The 23,443-nt window shown below is 42.5% G+C and overlaps 1 protein-coding gene across 1 annotated transcript in view; it reads right to left on the bottom strand.

Annotated features, from left to right (window-relative positions):
* Window positions 1–20,258, bottom strand: part of LOC143819185 (bifunctional heparan sulfate N-deacetylase/N-sulfotransferase 3) — a 71,421-nt gene extending 51,163 nt beyond the window's left edge. The window contains exons 1-2 of the mRNA XM_077300458.1: window positions 19,852–20,258; window positions 4,370–5,498 (exon numbers count right to left, since the gene is read on the bottom strand). Of these exons, the coding sequence (XP_077156573.1) occupies window positions 4,370–5,365 (996 nt within the window). The 5' untranslated portion in view covers window positions 5,366–5,498; window positions 19,852–20,258. The remainder of the gene's footprint in view (window positions 1–4,369; window positions 5,499–19,851) is intronic.
* Window positions 20,259–23,443: the final 3,185 nt, after the last annotated feature.

A 23,443-nucleotide genomic window follows, 5' to 3' on the forward strand; every position in this document is an offset into this window, starting at 1 on the left:
GTATACAGAATGATGACAAGTTCTTCTAAGGGGATTCCATAAAACTCAAGCTCTTCCCAACAACAGGCATTTCACTGGTTATTAAAATGTTGCTTTAACATACGCTTTTCAAGTACTGTCCACAATCAAAATCTGTCACTTTAAATTTTGTATATTTATTTATTTTCACATTTCTATACCACTGCTCTCAAAAACTCTCATGACAGTTTACAACAATCCAACAAAAGCACAATAACTCCCCCCCCTAAACACCCCTTAGTACATTAATCAGATGGCGGTCGATAAGAGTTCCAGTCTCCCACCCCCACCCCACCCCATTCAGCCCATGGGTCAAAAGCTCTCTCACTGTGTGTTGGAGGTTCCCTGTGCTTGGGAGGAATCTTCAGCCCATTCGTGCCAGAAAACACAGCAAATGGGGTTTGTCTCCAAAATAGCCCTCGATTCATGAAAAATACTTCTGCTTGTGCAAAGGAGAAGAGAGAGAAACTTGAGATTTCAGAGGACTCCCCTTTCAAGCCATAGTTTCCCATATTGGACTCTGTACTGTTCCAGAGCACCCTCTAAGCTGCAGCAGTGACATTTCAGGAAGCACAAGACTACAGAAAATAGAAAAATGGTTCTGCTCATGATTCATTTAGTTTAATTCTTCTAATCGTAAACAGGATTCATCCTGGTCATAAAAACAGCAAAAACAGCACTCACAGCCAAGGCAGTGATTTATATATACTGGGGGAATTTCCAAGATATGCAGAAATGCATGACTTTGTCAACTGACTGAAAGTGAAAAGATGAGCTTGATGATGCTTGAATATGCTTCAGGGCTGAAAACTGTTGTAGGTCAGTTTTTAAAAACTCCTGAGAGCTGAGGGAATTATGGGGGGGGGGAGATCTGGGGCATGGGAAAGCTTTTTAAATGCTTAACCAGAAAGTCTTCTTTGGGTCTATGGATTCCAGTTCTTTTGCTTCGAACATACGTCAGAAGGCAAAACACAAGAGAACCAGGCTGCTACAGAATAACTGTGGCCAATTCAGGCTTCAGCTTCTCCTATTTTTGTTTTCCTTGGTGCATTCTGAAGGAGCTTGGCCTGGGGCTGCTGCATTCATTGATCTTTGGATTTCATAGTACACGTTCCCATGGGTGGCAAATGCAGTACTGTGCCTGGCCATCCTCCTTTGCTATTCCTCTTATGGTAATATGGGGCAAATATTTTCTGGTGCCACAGCTGCAGAGTGGTAAAGACATGTAACTAACCTAAGAAGGCAATCACACAAGTTGTACAGATTTCTTAGGAGTATACTGGGATGCTATCCTACAATAAAAGTAAATGTATCCCCTGTGCAAGCACCGGGTCATGTCTGACCCTTAACCAACAGCAAAACCCTGTTCCAATAAACCTAAACTGCAGTAACTGCACAGAATTCTGGTGCCAAATATGTTCACTTTCCCTATTCAACCTGCTTGTATCTCACAAAATATGAGCAAACATGCTATTTACTAATGTGGAATTTACACAGAAATTTAACACAATGAATACTAGTTTTTTCAGATTATTAACATTCACTTAACTTCATTAACTCATTGTACTTTGAAACATAAATTAATCTGTACTTACAGTCATGAAAATGCATTGCAACATTCACTGCTAACAAGATATTTAATAGACGCATTAACTTTAGAAATAGATTAAGGTTCTTAAAGAGCATTGTTTCAGTTGTTAACAAAACAACTATTTAAGTGGATATCACTGTTTCAGAATTAATCTCCATCTTGAAAGTGCTAAAAATAATAAACATTTCCTTTACAGAATGTATTTCTTAATACTTTTAACTCCCTTAACAATAGGTCTGTTATGTCATTTTTCCTTAATTCAGAGCCTCTTGTGGTGCAGAGTGGTAAGGCAGCAAACATGCAGTCTGAAGCGCTGCTCATGAGGCTGGGAGTTCAATCCCAGCAGCCGGCTCAAGGTTGACTCAGCCTTCCATCCTTCCGAGGTCGGTAAAATGAGTACCCAGCTTGCTGGGGGGTAAACGGTAATAACTGGGGAAGGCACTGGCAAACCACCCCTTATTGAGTCTGTCATGAAAACGCTACAGGGCATCACCCCAAGGGTCAGACATAACCCGGTGCTTGCACAGGGGATGAGCCGGTTGCTGGGATTGAACTCCCAGCCTCATGGGCAGAGCTTTCAGACGGCTGCCTTACCACTCTGTGCCACAAGAGGCTCTTTCTTTTAACAGTAGTGAGATTTAAAAAACTCTTTCTTATTTGACCCCAGAACACCTCACTGCTGGGAAACTACTGGAGATTTGGGGATGGTGCCTGGGGAAGGGAACTGATTTGTAGTCTAGAGATGAGCTGTAATTCCAGGTCCCATCTGGAGACTGGCACCCCTAACTGTAAGATAGGGCTGCCCATGCTCCAATGAAAGAGGTTTTGAAAGAGCAGTCAGTACAATAGAAGGTGCAGTCAGTGAGTGATCAGGAAGACTGGTAAGCACATGGGTTTCTCTGGTCAGGAAGACACCAGCACATGTGATGTAGTTCTCGCCTGGCCCGCTTAGCCCCTCTGGTCTGCCTACCTCTGCAGAAACCAAGCAGGTATTTAGCCAAATAGAACCTTGGCCCGGGCTGCAGCTTCCTTTTGCTTCTGTTTGGGAGTCTGCACAGTAATACAGGCTGATTGCAGCCCCTTCTTTGGGGCAGTGGGTTCTGACTGGGTTGCCTCTGAAGGGGATCTCATTAGGCCAATATTATCCTGAATTTGTTTAACTATTTTGATAAGCATGCTTTGTTGGACTGAAATACACCAGTTAATTATTCTGCTAAGAAAATGCTTGGGATTTCATCTTGCCACTTGGAAATGACTTTTTTTTACATCAATGCCTCTTATCTATTGGAATATCCATGTTGCCAGAAAGCATCAAATTTTCCTATCTACTTTCCCTGCCTGCCAAGGAACCCCACCACTCAAAGGCAGGCAGCTGGATGTGGCCCAATTCAGACCATCCTCCTCCCTTTAAAGAACAGCTGCCTTCCAGAGCCGGATAAGCATGATTGCAGGCGATGAACATGAAGTAGCACTTTAGGATTCTGGCACTGGCCAGAAAAGCAACAATCTCCAGACTGCAGCTGATCTTGCCAGGGCAGATTGAGACATGAAAGGTACAGTTCTGAAGTATAACATGAATACAAGGAAACCCTCATTATTTGAGTGTGTGTGAGGGGGAATCTCCTAGCAAGGGATTGTAAGATTTCCATATTCTTGACTTTTTTGTTCTCTCAAGGCATTGCTCTTTGACTTTGATGGCAGCCTGACCCACAGGAAAGGAGCAGAGGGGAGCGATAGCTCTGGCTTTCTCTCTGTTGCATGAAAAAAAAACCCAACACGAGAGTCCAGGGGCATCTTAAGGTCTCCTAGCCTGAGTGAAATGGGGAATGCATCAGAATGTCTGTTCTTCAAAGACAATTGAAGCTGTTTGTGTGGGGAACCTAAAAGGATGTTTTATTACCATTTGCCATCCTCCACTTTCAAAGTCTGTCATGCTAACTTATGAGACCTCTGCACACAGGAGGAAACCCGCCAGGACAACGGCCAGAGGTAATTAACATAAGAAAGAGACTGGCAGCAACAGTGAGGAGCAGGGGCAGAGACGGGCTAATGTTATGATAGGAATCATCAGGAAAGGTACTGAGAACACTATGTTTAATATTGGAAAAATAACAAAAACAAAAATAACAAGAACAAAAACACCGCAATCTCTATGTATTTGAAATCCCATTTGAAATACTGTGTGGAATTCTAGTGGCTGTATTTCAAAAGGACTAGTGCAGAAGCTGGGAATGGTACAGAAAGGGGCATCCAAAAAGCCCACGGAGTGATTCGAGTGCTGAGTAAGGAGGGTTAGAATCCTGAGTGAGCCATGGGAGGGGAGACAGAGACTTGTTTTTAAGGTTGGCGGTGAGGAGTTTCATGTGGGACAAAAGTGAGAGGAAATCCATAAGAATAAATCTTTGTTTTAATTCTCCCAATGCAGATTCACACTGAATACACAGATATAAAAACCCCTACAACCTCATATTTTCCTTTTAGGCTTTTATATTACGCTATTCACACAACAGTCTATCCACATGTGGATTTTCCTTTTTCTTCTACTAGAGTTGGATGCCTGTGTATCATGAAAACTGAGTCTAAGGAAAAGGAACTGTGTGTACTAGAAAATGGGATATGCAAGGGACTTCAGTATGCCATTTATTAGGCATTTTCTCAGACACATCTATGCCACTAAGAAATTAGTAACTGTCAATCAAAGAAAAGACTGTAGTAACAGATTAACTGAATACAACCAAAACCATATTGTATATACTTTACCTGAACATCATTGGCCTTCATCCTTGTTCCTTCCTTTCCAACAAAGATGTCATCTATGTCAACAAGAATATATCTATCCAAAGACAATGTAAGTCTCTTTCCAGAGAGGAAACAAACAGCATCTATAAAGATGAGTTTGTGCAGCCAGAAATTCAAATTATTGCCAAAAAGAATGCGTTGAATCCCATCATGAATACCCAAGTCATGAACTACAGTTGCATGGAGAGCACCTTTTATGATAGGTGGGGAGAGGTTTTCAGGAGCTTTGACTTTTGCCAGTATAACAGGTTGGTAGGCTGAATGATTTATATGAAAAACTGTCCAGTCATTTCCAGGCAAAGGACCTTTATCAAACTTAGATGGTTTAGTCACATGGAGTAGAGGAGAATGGGGGTTGATGCAACAGTCCTTGATACCCACATTGCCATGGATGTGGAAAGGAAAACCTTTTAACTGAGAAGTCTGCAAAGTGTTCTCACTACTCTTATGAAATCCAATGACACCTACACCAAATTCTCCACAGTATTTATCTAAAAGGCCTCGATTCCAGGAATCCATATTAACATATTTAAAAATATTTTCATATATAACAAGAACATATTTGCCTTTGTTTTTATCTATAAGAACGGGAAGGTCGCCTTTTCCAGAAGCAATCTCTATATGATACAGGAATCTGCTGGACTCTAAAACCATTATTATATCTTGACCAAGTGTTGAGTACTGGCTTTCCACAAACACCAGCACCACAGGATCAGTCCGAGTAGGATCACCGGACTTAATCGTCTTCCACTGCGCTAATTTGTTGAGAGGCAGCACAGGAAGGTCTCCGCATTCCACCTCTGAAGACATTTCTGAAAGCTCATTTTCCTGTTTGTAGCCGCTGTACAAATAGTATGCCGAAATGACAATGCTCACCATACAAAAAGTGGCCAGCAATATAACTGTTCGTTGAAAATGTCTATGAAGTTTCACAATAAAAGTCATGGTGTAAGTCATGCCTTAGATAGCTTCCAAGTGCAGCGACATTTAGATTAAGGAAAGTGGTTGCAAATTTCAGTCCAGTTTAGTAGCTTATGTCACCATCGCAGCGCGTGTATCTGTCCTCATCACAAGTTACAGAAAATGTATGCTGGAAGAAAACAAAAAGAATGAAGAGACTTTAACATGTGTTAAAATTAATACAAATTATGGCAAGCAATTTTTAGAAACAGTTTCTGGCCAAATCAACTCATAAGCAACTCATGGCCTTTGTACAACTGCAGAAGTATGATTTAGTTCCCATTTCAACACTTGACATTTTAAAATATAATAATTCCAAGCTGGCATTAATCCAAATTGAATTCCAAGCCATAAGCAACTACTTAAATGCAAGAACTGGTGGCCCATTCATGTATGCTCATCAAAGGATGTAACCACTCACATGAACACGGGCAACTGCCTTATACTGTGTCAGACCATCAGTCCATCAAGGTCTGACTGGCAGCAGTTCTCCAGGGTCTCAGTCACCTCCCTGGGGCCCAAATAAGCACCATGATTTGTATGGGATGCAAATCCAAATGGTTATGGACACGGAAGCTCTCCTCTTGATAGAATGGGGCATGTGTTTTAAGGGAAGCTTATAGCATACATTTTATGGTAATATAATCTCAGTTTTATTAGTAAGTAGCAAGAAAGCCCATTTCAAGCAGGAATGCAATGGGCGCTAGGACCCAGGGGCCACCGGGAGGTGCAGATATTTGTGTGTGTCTCTCTCTCCCTCTCACTGCGTGTCTCATGTGCCTCGCAGCAGGAGGCATAGCAGGTAATTAGGACTGGTTTGTAAGAGGGAAGGAGGGCTGGTGTGCAGTTTGGGGCAGCTCTCTGTCTCTCCCTCTTTCCCTCCATCGCAGCAGGGGTGGCTCTGTGTTTCTGTCAACAGCTTGGGGCAGCTCTCTCTGTGTGTCTCTCTGCCTCCCTCGCAGCAGGAGCAATAGGAGGGAATGAGGGTTTGTGTTCGGTCTGGCAGGGCTCTGTGTGTCCCTCTCTGTCCCTGGCGCATCTGAGAGGAACATGGCTAGCATCCAGGGAGGGAGGGTGGGATCTGTAGGGGCAGGGCCAATCAGTGTACAGCCAGCGCATCCTGATTGGCCCTATTCCAACTCAGACAGCCGGACACGTTCTACCCTCCAGGCTGTTTCACAAATATATAGAGGAACCACGGATAAAGATAGGATAGGATAAAGAGGCTAGACATGCCCACTCTTAACAGTGGTAGGTGAAGTACCGTAGTTCACAAAATTACCTCTTTTAGGAATTACAAGCAATTGTTTTAGAATTGTTAATGGTGGATTCATATTGTTGTGGCTACTTATTGCTTTAAAGGCATTATTTATTAGTATTATGTGTCAAGCTGGCTCTAAGCATCCTGATCTAGGAAGGTACAAGGATATAAAAGGACGTATCCAGCTAATTAGCTACCCAAAAAAGCAGGCCCAAACCAGCATTATGAAGAGATTTGGACATTCTTTGTTGACTGCATCAGGGAAAAAATAACAAAAGCCTGTAATACAGTAAACAGCTACTGCTCTAAACCTACTCACTGAATTCTATTTATCTAATTAAGAGATTTTTATACAGCCTCTCCAAAGTACTCTTAAAAGTGGCTTAGAAATAAAATCCTTGTGGCTTACAAGTATAGGAACCAAAGCAGTCATTAAAACTAGATTGCAGACCAGAAGCAGACTATAAAATAGTTTTAAAAGATTTTTGGAGAATAGTTAAAAGCCTGGACAAAAAAGAAATGTTTTGGCCTGGCACCTAAAGGCAGTAAGGCAGGCACACAGTTATGCCTTAAGACCAAGGATATTTCAAAGGCAAAGTGCAAGTATGCCTTAAAGGCAAGGATATTTCAAAGGCAAAGAGCCACTACAGAATATGCCCTGCCTTTAGTCATCATCTATGTCACCTCTGAAAGCAAAGGCTCAGACAGGTTAGGGAGGCAGGTTTTAACTGATTGTCTTAGAGAAATCACAAGCTGGAAGTAGCTTGGGAAGGATTTTCAAAGTTGTATACAAGATTTTAAATGAAAACCACCTGAGCCTTAGGGGAGGGTGGTATATAAATACAATAATAAATAAATTCTGATGGGCAGTATAAAATGTTTCATATAAACCTGTTTAATCTTTACAATGATGGAGGTAAACTGGTCCTTATAATCAGAGGAGGGCAAAACGAAGAAATTGCATTGACAAGTTGGGGGAAGAAAACCAAATGTAGCATGGTTGGTGAGATAAATTTGGCACTAACTAAAGACTAGCAATGGCATGTTAATGAAGTATCTATCTTTTCAAATTTCCCAGTTAGCTCAGCCATCTCGCAGGGTAACTAACCCAAATGCCAACAGTATCAACAGGGAGGTTAAAGGAATGCTAAAGCATGGACTTTGGAATTTTACCATTAGAAAGTCTTTTAGACTAAAATAACTGATGAGGACTAAAGCCTGATCAGAAGGTAAGATTGTATGTTGGCTATTGAAGGTTAAACAAAGCTATATGCCTTGATGTGTGCCTGTTGCCAAAGGGTGGATGAACTAGTGGAAACCACAGGGGCTGCACATTTTATTTTCACTATAGAAAGTGAGAATGGATCCTTAGTACCATCTGAAAATGAAACTGGTGATTTTAGGGAAGTTCCACCCATGTTAAAAAGGTTGGTGGGTAAATTGTTAATGAGGACAAAAATTTTATTCTTGCTTGTATTGATGACATAGTGCACATAAAAAGGAAGGAGAATATCATTGCAGATGCATTCCCCGGAACCACTTGAGGGTAGAAGTTGTTGAAACAGGCTATAAAATGCATTTTAAATGTAAATATATATGTGCTTATTTATTTATATTTACATTTATAGGCTGCAGTCATGTTGGGGAGGTGTACAGGGTAGTAAATATAAACAATAAACCCATAAAACACATAAACTACTAAACAGCTAACAAGCTAACAATATAATGTGATCAACTGAGTTGTTGTTTGTTGATCTGTATTAGGACAGAACTCTGAAAACTTGATGTTAAACTCAAAAGTGATGCTACAGGGTTGATTGAGTTCTTCCACCCACTTCCCTAGCACTTCTCATTCAAGCAGCAGCAGGGGTCTCTGACCACCAAGTAAACTGACAACCCCAATAGCCAGCAAGGATCTTTCAAGCCCTGTAACAGAGATGGATGTCATCTGTATATTGTTAACACCTTGCTCCATATCCTTAGATGACCTCTCCAAATAGTTTCCCAGAAATTTTCCTGAGGATTCAAGTTCTGAGTACAGCATGAAAGTCCAGTCACTCTATATTAGTATTTTAAGTAAAAGATACACATCATTTTGTTCATCCTTGTAATGTGAAATATTCTTTATGTTGATGATGTACTTAGAAGGTAAAAGCAACCAGACTCATCCAATGCACTTAACCCAGCAATACATATAGCTGTATCGTTTCTGTCTTTGGTAACCATCTGGCAAGTTTTCCACTAGGATGACTACTCACCCCCACTCCTGGCTAGAAAAGGATTTAAAATATTTAATATAATGAAAGGAATTAGAGACGCCTAGTTAGTGCCTTTTAAGACAAAGCAATTTGCTAAACTCCAACTTCAAGACATATGCAAAGCCAATGTTAACTCCAGGCTTTTGAACTCAGAAACAGACTTTTCAAAACAGTTTGGCTAGGGTTACTGTATTTTGAAAAGCAAAAAAGAGGACACATTTCCTGACTGAAGTGATCACTATGACAAATCTCATTTTAAATACTCCTACTATTTAAGCTGTGATAATTGCTATTAACTAGGATTATTTTCATGGACACAGATCAAGATGGGTAGCCAGAGGGGTGCATTAGATGTGAATATTTGATATAAACCTAGCTGGAAAAAAATACCCCAAAAATACCTTACCGGAATTTGAGGGGTATTATTTAAGCTGAATACAGATCAGAGAATCCGGTATAGCTGAGCCTGAATAAAGTCATTTATTCAGGCATATTCAGCTATGCCAAAGATCAGCTGGGTCCATAGCAGTGGGATTGGCCAGGGCAGCAGGAGCTGAGAGCTCCATGACACCTTGGTTGGCGCTGACTCCTCTTGCACCTTGGTTCAAACTAAGCTGCAGGAGGAGCAACCCAGGATCAGCCAGGATGGTGGCAGCTGTGAGCTCCCAGACAGTTCTGCCATATGCAGATCCTGGGGCCAGCTACTCCTCTGGACCAGTTGAAACCACACTTCAGGAAAAGCTGAGCCAGCCCCAGGGTTGGGCTGACTTTTAAAAATTGGTACTTTTCTTCTTGGGTGTTTTGGGCCCCCCAACAATCGGAATGTCTAAAAAATGCCAGATACAAATACCATACCAGTATTAAGTTCTGGGATTTTTTTTAAATAGACTCAAATTTAAAAATGCTGATTTTTTTTTTGCACATCCCTAGTAGTCATAGTAGTTTGTAGCAGTAGAAATGAGTAAGAACTCAGTAGCACTTCAAAGACTATCAAAATTTGTGGCAGGGTATGAGTTTTCGTGAGTCACTTCTCACTTCTTCAAATATCTGCCACAAGTGCTGTTAGTCTTTAAGGTGATACTGGACTCTTGCTCTTTTGTAGGAATATTCCTAACCTTCCAACCTAAAAGATGGCATTTTCATCATTTTTTTAAAGACCTTGAAAGAGGACAGACACCAAAAAAGTGGACATCGGGTCACCCTAGTTCAGCTGTCTTTGGTTATCTTTTTTGCTTCCCTTTCCCTCATAAAAACAGACAATACTGTGCACTTGGATGATTAATAATTTCAGGTGGCTATATCCCATGATCCTTTCATTTCACCCTGTGACTCCTCAGCTTTGCTTCTGGACACCCTTTGCCAGATTTGTAGCTTAAAAGTTGGCAACCCTACTGGCAACTATGGATGGAAGTTCTGCTGTCAAAAGAGACTGAACTAACCATTCACAATGCAAATGTTATTATAGTAATTTATTATGGTGTAACACCAGAGCAAAAACTGAAAGCAGTAAATAAGAAGAAACTTCCCACTAACAGGCAAAAAAAGTAACAAGTTGTTAGCAATTGGTAAGGAGAATCGAGAATAATTTTTTTAAAAAGTAAGCTAGGACTAAAATGTAAATTATCTAGATAATAGGAAAAATATTAACGGGACTTAAGAAGAATACAGGTAGATATTCTCAATTCTCAGTTCACCAATCATGCCCTATCAGTTCTACAAACTCTGTGAACTATTAGACAAAAGCTGGCTACTGATTTGTTAAATACTAGTGATTCATCAGACGACAGTTCGTTAACTATGGCTGTGTTGTTTACAGTTATTTGGGCTGACCCAAATGTCACCAGAGGGAAGATGAACCTAGCTCAGGCCTTAGCATAAAAGAAATAGCTCAGAAGAGCATGCTCTACATCTTCTACTTGGCTAGAGTTGCATGGCAAGTCTTTCATGGAAAGGGATTTGTTTATACCTCCCAGCCAGTACTGCAGAGGGTAGCACCATGCACCTTGGCAAGGTAAAAGCTCTTCTATGGCTATTGCTTTCCAAAGTAAAAAGAAATGAAGTAGGACAGTGGATCTCAACATTCCTAATGCCATGACCCTCTAATACAACTCCTCATGTTCTGGTGACCCCCAAACATAACATTATGCAAGTGTTCTTTCACAGAAATTAAACCGAAACTGAACAATGGTGTGAAGATCCATTGTTCATGAATGTATATAAATTGTTTTTTTTTTCTGGAGGTTATTCAGTTCAGGTCTGCCTATTGTCCCACCATGGCGATCTCACTTTTTTCCGCTGCTCCAGACAAACACTCTATCTCATTCTACCCCACAAGGCTGTTTTGTTGATGGCGCTCCCCCGGCCAAGCTGCTTGCCATGCTGCAACCCCTCTGAAAGGGTTGTTCAACCCCCAAAGGTGTCCCAACCCCCAGGTTGAGAACCACTGATCTAGGAGAAAGTGTGTAGCTTTTACTGAGTGATGACCTGAAAGTGGATGAACTGGAGAGGTCAACTTGCCATTCATTATCTGCAAATATTGGAAACACAGAGATGACATTAATAGCTTATAACCCAATATTCACCCTCTAATTATGACACAAAATTGGATTTGTACTGAAGATCACCATTATGGTTTCCTCTGTATTTCCTTAATCTCCTAATAGTTCACAGAATTACACTGAATGCTTTGTAAACATGCTCTCTTATCTCTTTCCACGCAAAACAAAAAAAGTTGTGATAGAGAGTTTCATAATTTTCTCAACAACAAAAATTAGTTCTATGAGGATATCCCGGTCTGTGACCATATAAATATAAATAAATACATAAAATAAGTTTGATAATGATTTTAATTGAATTTAAGATGAAGTTTGAATATAATCTGCACTATCATTTCTAGATAACTGTGCCATGTGCATAAAAATAGATAAAGTAGCATACCATGTACTCTTCTGTTCATGCCAGAACACATTAAAAGTCTTCTAAATTTAAAAGGGCATTTTATGTACAAAACCACAGGCTGGAGTGGAAAGTCAGCATATGTGATGATTATAAAAATCTTTTTTTAATATTTAGGGAATAAAGTCAATTTAAAATGAAGTCCTGGAATTTAAAATGGAAAGTTTAAGGTTCTACATACTATGTTAACATCCCAGTGCAGAGTGGAGAAACAACATCTTATAATTTATCTAGAGAATTTCTATGCTGTCTCTCCAGAAATTGTACATTACAAAATAAAACCATCTAAGATAAAAATATTAAAGTGTGTACCAATTATAAACTCAATCTGAGCAGCCTTAAAAGAACATACTAGCACATTTCTGGCTAGAACCAGATTATAAAAATAATGTTAAAGGTTTAACTCCTTAATTAAAAGCCTGAGTGAAAATAAAAGTTTTGACCTGGCAGCTAAGAGACTAAGGGTAGGCACTAAGGGAACACTCAATCTAATCTAAGCGACTGAGCCCTAGATGTACAAATTCCTGGGTATAATTTCTCAGCTAAAGAATATCTAATTGGTATAAAGACTACTTAAAAAACTACTAAGTTGCTGTTTAACTTTTGCCATATCATTTGATTTTAGGGATGCCCTAGGGCCAGGAGCTACCTTATTGGCATTGTGCTGATGCCATGATATCACTTTCCAAAGTGGAAGTTATATCATTGTGTTGCCTTGACATTCTAAGATTCACAAAAAACTCTGTCCTCTGAAGTGACAGCAGGGAATGATAAGTCCAGGGCAGGAGGTCTCCTGAAATAACATCAGGCCAGGCCAGCCTACTTGACTTACACAGACAGACCAAAACATGGCAGCCTGAGAGAATCACATTGGATACCACATCACAGCCATAGAGACAGAGCCAAATGTTTAACCAACACAGAATTAGTCTCCATGCTTCCTCATATATTCTTTATAAACAGTGTTTTGTTCACAGACTACACATCTTTGTCCTTTTCTGCCAGACAGAGATCTCAACAGGATCTTGGAACAGCCTCACACAAACAGGGGCAAGGGGATTCTAAATTGCAAACAACAGCATGAGGTTTGTACAAGCAGAGCAATATGGTCCAATAAGAGAAACAATGAGTAATTTTTTGGAGAGCAAGAGAGAATAAAAAAGACCCAGAGACAGTTTTGCTAAGGACAACAATTCAGCTTATCTTCCATTGACGTACCCTTCTCCCATGTAGTCCTTTACACCTCAACAGCCTCAATAACCCACTTTCCACAAACAAACTTTCCTTGTACCTAGGACATTAAAATAAATATATATATTTGTAATAATTAAAATCCAAGGTTTTTTTTTAAAAATGACACATTATAATTCTGTGAATGGGGACATCAACATGACTCATGCTTTTTTGGGGGGGTGGTTTATCTATACTGAATTTGTTGCTATAAGTTGCTCTGGATACCCACAGGCCTGGAGGATCATTGTCCATGGGGTCGTGATGGGTCAGACACAACTTCGCACCTAACAACAACAACCCACAGGGAGAAAACTGGGATATAAACATTAAATAAATTACGTATGTCTTTGTAGTCACACATACTGCTCACACAATATCATCCTGGTCAGTTTGCTGTTAATATTGTTATTAAATTTTGCATTGTTCATTGGATGTCTTACACTGCATGGTTATTTATTTCTCCCTCTTTCTACTCTGTAACCCACTTAGAGTCTCAGTGAGAAAGGTGGGCTTGAAACAGATTAACTCCATATCCATCCAGTAGACTTCTATTCCTAAAATATTTGCTTAGCAACAAGACTTAATGATTTTGATGAAACATATATTCTGGTAAGTATGCTTGAGGTCAGAATCACTGTTAACACTTATAATTCTTTCGATGAATATAACATTCTCAGGCTATGAGCCATTTTCATGTGATTATGAATAGTTTATAAATTCTATACTTATTGCTGAGAGACAAATCTCTTCCAAATGACAGCCTTAATTAGAACTGGTTCTCACACTGGTACTGGCATTAACCATGGCTGGCACTTACCAAAAAGTGTTATTTATACTACTTCATATTCTGGCTAAATCTGTGGATACATAACCCCAAAGACTGGGGCCATTAACAAATATAATAGATCTTTTTACAAGCATGAAAAAAGCTCCAGAATTACAGAAAAATGTAAAATCTAAACATAGATGATATCCTGGGGTGGTTAATCCCTTTGTCACTTTAAGAAATAAATGTCCTCTTTGACTTCTGCTAGGCAAAACAGCAGTACTGTCAGAATAAGTCTTAGTTTTTGTCAGTAAAGGCAGGAGGATGGGCAGGGTTCTTTCCAGGTCTGCTTTGACCTTTGAGGAGAGGCCAGGCCACACAACTTGCATGACTCAACCAGGACTGAATGCTTGGTAATGTTAAACCACAGCCACTTCACAACATCTAGTATAGTATTATGGTTAGAGTTGCACACTAGGATCTAGGACAGTGGTTCTCAACCTTCCCAATGTTGCGACTCTTTAATACAGTTCCTCATGTTGTGGTGACCCCCAACCATAAAATTATGCAAGTATTCTTTCACAGAAATTAAACTGAAACTGACCAATGGCCTGAAGTTCTATTGTTCATGATGGTATATAAATTGGTCCACCCCCCCCCCCGGGGTTTCTCAGTTCAGTTCTGCCTCTTACCCCACTATGCCAATCTTGCTCTTTCCCACTGTTCCAGACAGACAAACACTCTATCTCAATGTACACTGCAAGGCTGTTGTGTGGATGGTGCCCCCCCCGGCCAAACTGCTTGCCCTGCCGCAACCCCTCTGAAAGGGTCATTCAACCCCCAAAGGGGTCCCGACCCCCCAGGTTGAGAACCACTGACCTAGGAGAACCAGGTTCAAAATACTGCTCTACTATGAAAGATCTCTGAGTGACTGATGTGAGAACATAATTGAGGAGAGAAGTATAATGTTTGCTGCTTTAAGTCCCAATAGTGGTGAAAGGCAGATTATACAAAAGTAAATAGACATCTATATATCCAAAGACAAGGGGGAAGAAAAAAGGCAGATTGGCTGGTAGAAAGGAAAGAAAGAAACATAGAATCATAGAATTGGAAGGGGCCATACAGGCCATCTAGTCCAACCCCCTGCTCAATGCAGGATCAACCCAAAGCATCCTAAAGGATCCAAGAAAAGTGTGTATCCAACCTTTGCTTGAAGACTGACATTGAGGGGGAGCTCACCACCTCCTTAGGCAGCCTATTCCACTGCTGAACTACTCTGACTGTGAAATTTTCCCTGATATCTAGCCTATATCGTTGTACTTGTAGTTTAAACCCATTACTGCACATCCTTTCCTCTGCAGCCAACGGTAACAGCATCCTGCCCTCCTCCAAGTGACAACCTTTCAAATACTTAAAGAGGGCTATCATGTCCCCTCTCAACCTCCTTTTCTCCAGGCTGAACATTCCCAAGTCCCTCAACCTATCTTCATAGGGCTTGGTCCCTTGGCCCCAGATCATTCTTGTCACTCTCCTCTGTACCCTTTCAATTTTATCTATGTCCTTCTTGAAGTGAGGCCTCCAGAACTGAACACAGTACTCCAGGTGTGGTCTGACCAGTGCTGTATACAATGGGACTATGACATCTTGTGATTTTGATGGCCTATTATGCACGGCCACTGAAACAGCAGTATGGAAAACGTGAAGGAGGAAGAAGGAGGAAGAAGCGAATCAAACCGCTTACGCACGGGATGGAACGCAATGGCGGCAAACCCCAGAGTATCCGATTATGCACGCGGCTACTCTGGAGCCGCTTCTAGTTGCGCCCTGGTCCCGGGAAGCTCCACTTTCTTCCGCATCTCGCTAACACGGCTTTTTCGGCAGCATATGTTGACTCTGCACCCAGAAAAGGGCAGAGACTATGAAGAAGAGTTGGTTCTTATATGCCACTTTTGTCAACCTGAAGGAGGCTCAAAGAGGCTTACAGTCACCTTCCCTTTTCTCTCTCACAACAGACACCCTGTGAGGTGGATGAGGCTAGGAGAGCCCTGATATCACTGCTTGGTCAGAACAGCTTTATCAACATTGTGGGGAGCCCAAGGTCACCCAGCTGGCTGCATGTGGGGGAGTGCAGTATCAAACCTGGCTTGCCAGATTAGAAGTCTGAACTCCTAAGCACTACACCAAACTGGCTCTCATGGGAGATTTCAGGAAAGGTGAAGGGAAAATGAGATGCTTACCACAAGTCCTTACAGCTCCCCTGCTTGTAGTAAAGAGAAGTGCCAGTATAAACATTAGTCATGGTTATAGAGTGTGAGAGAACAGAGAATTCACATGGGAGAAGAGAAACACTGGAGGTAACCAGCACAAGAGACTACAGATAGCTTTCAATCACTTAACCACAGTTAAGGGGTGTGTTTGAGTATTCAACAAGCTCAAAAGAGCAATATTCTACCTTTTTTTCCCTTATAGAAAACCACAATTTACAAAAATCAGCATTGTCTGATTTCAGTTACCTTGAAGGCTGATGACTTCTTTATGACATTGTCAGGCGAGTTGACTGAAATGTAAGGAAAATGTCATATATGCCTAAATCTGTCTTCAAAAGTCTGAAGCTCTTGCTGTTACGAAGGTAAGTAAAAATGTGATGGCAAACATATCCACTATGTTTGCTGTTCTGAACATTTTAACCATCTCTGCAATGAGATTCATTGCACTTAAACATAGTACATTCTTTAAAATGAAAATGCAAGCAAATTATTTCCTTTTTTCCCTCTATGTGGAGTCTAATCAACTTGGATTTCCCTTGGGTGGAACCTGTTAGTTATTTGACTTCTATACTGCTTTTTGATAAGGAACGATTCCTAAGGCAATATACACAGAAAGATAAAATACAGTTAATTTGGAGGTGGTTTTATCTCTTTTGACAGAGCAATACCCTGGGGTGGCATCTCACCCACACATTATGAACCTTGCTTCCATTTCCTTTCCTCCTGTCTCACTCTCCTCACTGCTGACAACCGGATAGCCAAATTGCCAGACTGTGTATTCCCTTTTCAGTAGGACCACTGATATATTTAATGTCCCAGTGCAAAGAGAGAAGAGGCCAGATGGAGCAGGCTTGCTGCAGCAGAGATGCCAAGCACTGCCTGTTGAGGGTCACTTGCTAAGCTGTGTACTCTTTCCCCTCTCTGTCACTGAAATAATACAGACACAAGATTTTTCAGTTCTCCATCAAATAATCATATTTCTACTTATCTAATCAACAGCATTCTGACATATTACGCACCATATGGCTCAAAAGAATATATTAATTACAAATTACAAAACGGAGAATAAAATGCAGACTACTATAAATAGTTCCCAGTTCATTCAGACTGAATGGACACTGAAATCCAAATTATTTAATTACATTAAGCAAGAGGAAAAAATGACATGGCAAGATAAGATATACCAAAATCATTTATGGTATGATTCGGGTAGAAATCAGCACTTTTAATACTGGATGATTTCAATGGGAGAGATCTAAAAATATATTTAACCCTTCCAACCTGATCATAGAAGTCAAATCATACCCCTACTTTTTATAGATCAAAATGAGAGAAAAGATGAACATATCAAAGGGGTTAGTCTAGAAGTCTAACAATGTTTCTATATCATAAAAGGTATCCCCTGTGCAAGCACCGAGTCATGTCTGACCCTTGGGGTGACGCCCTCTAGCGTTTTCATGGCAGACTCAATACGGGGTGGTTTGCCAGTGCCTTCCTCAGTCATTACCGTTTACCCCCCAGCAAGCTGGGTACTCATTTTACTGATCTCGGAAGGATGGAAGGCCTTCTATACCATACTACCCACACAAATCTACAATGGTTTATCCTGATCCAACACATGTTCAACCCTGTTCAAAAGGGTGCTGTGCAGGGCCCCCTTTCATACCTGGCACAGTGACAACAGATTAACATCTACTGAGTCGGGGCAGTTCTCACAGCTGTGAGAGATTGCCTTGTTTGTTAATATTCTGTTCGTTTAAATAGCAATCTTGCAAGAAACGTTTATCTGATTAGTGACAAGTTGCTCAAGGCCCATCTTCAAGCTTCACAGCCAAGTATCCAAATCCAATCTTCTATCTAGATCACATTATACAGCTGCTGAAATAAGAACTATTCAGATTGGAAACAATTTAGTCCACTGGGCTGTGTTCAGCCAAGCAGAATTCATGTTTTATTAAATCACAGGCATGTATCTTTCAGTTGCGATCTCAGCTTGTTGCCATACCCTGACCTATTAACGTGTTAAATAACTTAATTAAGGAGATGAATAAACGACCATGAATATTTTACTAGAGAATCTACATGCAACACCATGATGACATTGCTTTAAGTAAGAAGAGGCATTCCAGTTATATAGCATTTGTACATACTAACTCAGGCATTTACACACTGGCTTGGCAGGAATGGGCCTCCGTTTTGCTTAACAAGGGTAGTCAAACTGCGGCCCTCCAGATGTCAGTGGACTACAATTCCCATGAGCCACTGCCAGCAAATGCATTCACTAGCAGGGGCTCATGGGAATTGTAGTCCATGGACATCTGGAGAGCCGCAGTTTGACTACCACTGGCTTAAAACAAAGTAATTAGCATTGCAGTCCTAAACAGAGTTACTCCAATTTAAGTTCACTTAAATCAACAGGGTTTTAAGGGGTTAACTCTGTTTAGGTTTGCACTGTAGCACTCCATACATATGTTGTTTGTTTGTTTGTTTATTATTTATTATTCATAAGTACCACTGAGATCTATAGAATGTATTTATTGTTTTCTTATACTGTCATCCTGTAAGGCTCATTTACTTACTTCATAAGGCATATGAAGAACCTATCTTATATTCAAATATTTAACCAAGCTGTTAGAAAGGCATCATCAATATAATATATCATTATTCTGTATGTAACTTCTAATATATCAGTGGGGCAATAACCTAAAGATAATTCTTTGCAAATTTAGGAATGATTTTTTTTCTATGTTATTTAATTAGGAAAACATTCCTGCTCTCTATTTAGTAAAGAATTTTGTTGCCAATGATTCTCAAGTCGTATGCAAGTGTCAACCATATCATAAGATCAACAGTATTTACTCCCAGATGGTGAAATGTAAGATTCTATTCTTCTCTCATTTCCCCCCATGTATATTTACCAGAAGATCAGTTAAAAGTGAGTTTGAAAATGTTATGGGACAAAATCATACCTTGGCACACTTTACATTTCTATAAGCTTGACTATTGTTAATTGTCAGTGTCTTAACATTCAAACAAATGCTAATTAAGTAACAACCTGTATTTGTGTTTTTTTCCCCTCAGCCCAGGCCTGTACGATTTCTTGGTTTCAGAATTATCTTTAAACCTTCATGGCTAGTAATAATATAGACGGCATTAACCACTTAACGGTTGGATTCGCGCAGCCAGCAAGGGGGTCTCTCTGCTTCTGAAAACACTAGAGGGCAACAACGACTCAGGGAAAACTTCATTAAGCCTCAGTCTGACTTGGGTACCACACTAGGACGACAGATGTTAACTGAGCTAATAATTTTTTTTTAAAAAAAATTACAAGCTTCAAAACATAACACAAAAGAGGGGTGTTATTGGGAGGGGGTTTATTTTGAATGCCTACTTTAAACCAGCCAGACAAGGGCTAAACCCCGGGAGCTGACCCTGAGCTCTTGTCCCCCATCAGATGGAAGGGGGGGGGGCGAACTCTTCGCAAAGTAGCTACCGAGAGCCAAGAGTCAGGCGGGCCGGAGGGGTTCGAGCCGACTTTGAAGAACAGGCTGCGCAAAGATTGCTGGACGGCGCTGAACGTGGCTCAGAGGGGAAATGCACGGCGTCCGGGGCAACTTTATGGGATGCGGGGGAGAAGAAAGGGAAACGCGGGGTCAGAAGTTGGGGCTCCGCCATCGAGGCGGGCGAAGGGGCTCCCAGGCCCACCGCCCTCCCTTGCCCAGCCGCCCGGAGGGCTTCTTTACCTGAAGACGCGCTCCGGGGTCATGGTGCCTCCTCCGCTTGGCCGTGACCTTCCGCCGCTCCTCCCGAGACATACACGCAACTCTCCCTCATTCACACGAGCGCTTCTGCCCGCTTCCCCTCACAGGCGCGAGGGGGGGGTGTGCAAGCTGTCCGCTCTGCAAAAGCCTCCCGGGAGGGGAAGCGTCTGAGAGGAGGCGGCGGCGGCGGCGGCGGCTGCTTCCCGTGCCTCAGGGAAGCTGGAAGGTTACTTCCCAAAGCGGCTCCAGCCCATGCGGAAGCCCTGCCTCGCGGCAGCGGCGCTCCCCACCCAAGGGGGAAGGGGGGGGGAGGGAGGATGCAAAAGCAACAGCCCTGCGCTGACACCGCCAGGCAGGCCCGCCCGCCCCCTCCGAGTCCCGCTAGAAGCATGAACGGGACGCCGCTGTCGCCGCTTCCACTTGAGGACGGGCGAGGCGGCAGGGGAGGGGAGCGCCGCCAGCCAAGGCCAGCTCTCCATTGGACGGAGGGCTCTTTTCGTGTAGCCAATCCGCGCTTTCCTGGAGAGGAGGACCCACCCGGGGAAAGTCCATCGCGGCTCGCTGCGGCTCGGAAGCGGACGGCGGGTTGGCCGTGGGCAGCAGCTTCGCCCAGCGCCCCCCCCCCCTTCCTCGCGGGAGCTGTGGCGCGAGGCCAGGCTCTCCAGGGATCTGGTCTCCAGAGGAAGCGGCATCCGGCTTGAAATAATGGCAGGAGAAAGCGCGGGGATCAGAAACGCGGGGCAGCGGGTGGGGGTGATGGCTTGCCCGGGCGAAGGCGCGGTGCTTTTAGGGATGAAGCCGTGAGAGGGCTTTCCCCAGCGCGCTGCACTTTTCCGAGCCGAGGCGGCTGCTGGAGCCGCTCGAGGGGCGCCCGTGGGCCTCGTCCCTTGGGTCCCTTTAGAGGAGAAGGACCCCGCGTGGGTTGCGCGCTTGCAGAGCCAGCTATTGAGCCCTGCGGGGAGGGCCACCCCAGTTCCTGCCTAGCCCCGCACACTTTCCCCCAACTGAAGTAGAGGTGGGTACACACCTGCGCCCCCTTCCCGTCCCTGTGCCTACAGCACTCCTGACTCTTTATTATGTATCATCTATATTAGGAAGGAAGTCCGCGGCAGCCGTAAATGCAGCGGGCGTTAGAAGGGCGCCGGGGAAAGGCAGCTCTTGCGAGGCGCGCACGGCGGCCTCGGGGCTGGCGCTCCTCGGTGTTGCCGCTGCAGCCGACTCGCTCCCCCGCCCAGCGCTTCCCCCATCTCTCCGGCACTCAGCCGCCGCCTCGCACCCTGCGCCGCCTCTCCGCCTTGGCTGCCGCCCTGGTCCAGCTCGCAGGCACCGCCACCGGGCGCTTGGAGCGGCGGGCCGGGCAGGACTCTGCAGCGGTTGAGGAGTGGGTGGCTGCGACACACACACACACGCCCCCCGTTTGGTTTTAAATTGTTGTTATTGTGTCTTTTTATAGGAGTATTTTTTTCCTCTTTGTAAACCGCCACCAGCTAGCTTGCTAGGAGCAGAGGTCTAGAAATCTAAGTATAAATATAAAATAAATAAATCTCCAGGGTCATCTAGTCCAACTCAGTGCTCAGTGCAGGGACTCACAACTACCTGCCCACCCACAATGACCCCAATTTCATGCCCAAGTGATCCTTCAACCAAAAATCTGCAGAATACAGCCTGGCCTGGAGGAAAATCACCTACCATCCCACAGTGCCAGCCAGCAATTCTCTGGATAAGCAAGGAAGAGCCACAAGAGACAAATACTGGCATATCCCTTGCTGTCCACCCACTCACAATCTGCCTAAGTTCATAAAATGAGCATTTCTGTCAGATGACTAGCCCAGTGGTTCTCAACGTTCCCAATGCAGTGACCCTTTAATACAAGCTGTGTTGACCCCCGACCATAAAATTATGCAAGTGTTCTTTCACAGAAATTAAACTGAAACTGAACAATGGCATGAAGATCCATTGTTCATGATTGTATATAAATTGTTTTTCCCCCCGGGGTTTCTCAGTTCAGCTCTGCCTCTTGTTCCACCGGTCTCACTCTTTTCCACTCCCTCAGACAGACAAACACTCTATCTCAATCTACCCCACAAGGCTGTTGTGTGGATGGTGCTCCCCCCACAGCTAAGCTGCTCGCCCTGCCGCAACCCCTGTGAAAGTGTCGTTCGAACCCCAAAGGGGTCCCAACCCCCAGGTTGAGAACCACTGATCCAGCCCCTGCTTAAAAACTTCCAAAGAAAGAGAACCCACAATCTCCCCAGGAAGCCTGTTCCATTGAGGAATTGCTCTGTCAGAAACTTTTTCCAGATGATTAGCCAAAAATTCTTTTGAATTAATTTAAACCCATTGGTTCTGGTATGACCTCTGGGGCAACAGAAAGCAACTCTGCTTCATCTTCAAGTGTTTGATAATGGTTATCATATCACCTCTTAGTCGTCTTCTCTCTAGGCTAAACAGACCAAGTTCACTCAACCTTTCCACATATGACTTGGTCTCCAAACCCCTTGCTGTGTCATAACTGCTAATGTTTCTAGAAGGTCCTAAAGAAAAGCCTGAAGATGAGAAAATTCCCCTATTGCTTGTATCCTGCATGTAGCACTCAAGAGTTCTGCAGAATGTCCACTTCTGTATCTTGGCTAACTGATAAACCTCCTTCCATGATTTCTCAGGTTGTCTCCAAAGGACCTCTGGTATCTCCTGTAGGACAATGATTGAGACAATGATTGTCGATCCATAAATAGATCTTCTGCATAGAGTAAGGAAGAGTCTAATTCTTTCTCTTGCACTCTTGTCACATCATGAATAATTTCCCCACTGGACCTGTGTAGTTACCCACACAAAAGCAGAAAATAATCCTGGGGTAGTCAGTTCAGATCAAGAAAATAGTGTAAGAGAAGAGATCAGTCTCTCCTCATTGTTACAGTAGGGCTACATATGGCTGTTATTTAAATAAATATCATGGGGACACACACACAGGAAAATGTGCTGCACAAGAGGAAAACAAGCAGTTTCATGCCTAAAATAGATAAACTGTGCAAGCCCTAAGAAAATATATAGTATGACTAAAATATTAGGACAATCAACACCATACAATCATCATTTCCACAATTAATGAGCAAGAATTAAGGTCAATAAGTATATTATAAAAGAATAAACACGCTCCTCTTTTTTGTTTACCCTGATAACACTTGAATTTGATTTAGTAGCGTTTGTGTAACTGAGAGGCGAATGCATTCTGAAGTGTTCACTCTCTAGGGGTGGTTCAGAAGCGACCAAGAAAAGAGAGCAGGTCAAGATGTATAATCCTGTTAAATTAAACATTGTGTTTTTTCCACTTTATTACACTACACTTCATTTCATATCTGTATTATCTGAAGATTTGTTTTGTTATGTTTTCTACAAGTGCTGCCTGAGACCATCCATCCTCCTACGTGTCTCCTTATCTTTGAGCCTTTAGATGGAAAATGCATTGGCTGTTTCTCTTGGTTTTGTTTCATTTTCAACACTCCATTTTCTAAAATATTTGTCACTTTTCCCACAGCCTGCCTCGAGTTTGAAGTGATGAATACTTGTCTGCCTT

Source organism: Paroedura picta, chromosome 10 (assembly GCF_049243985.1).
Source record: "Paroedura picta isolate Pp20150507F chromosome 10, Ppicta_v3.0, whole genome shotgun sequence".
Lineage (NCBI taxonomy): Eukaryota > Metazoa > Chordata > Lepidosauria > Squamata > Gekkonidae > Paroedura > Paroedura picta.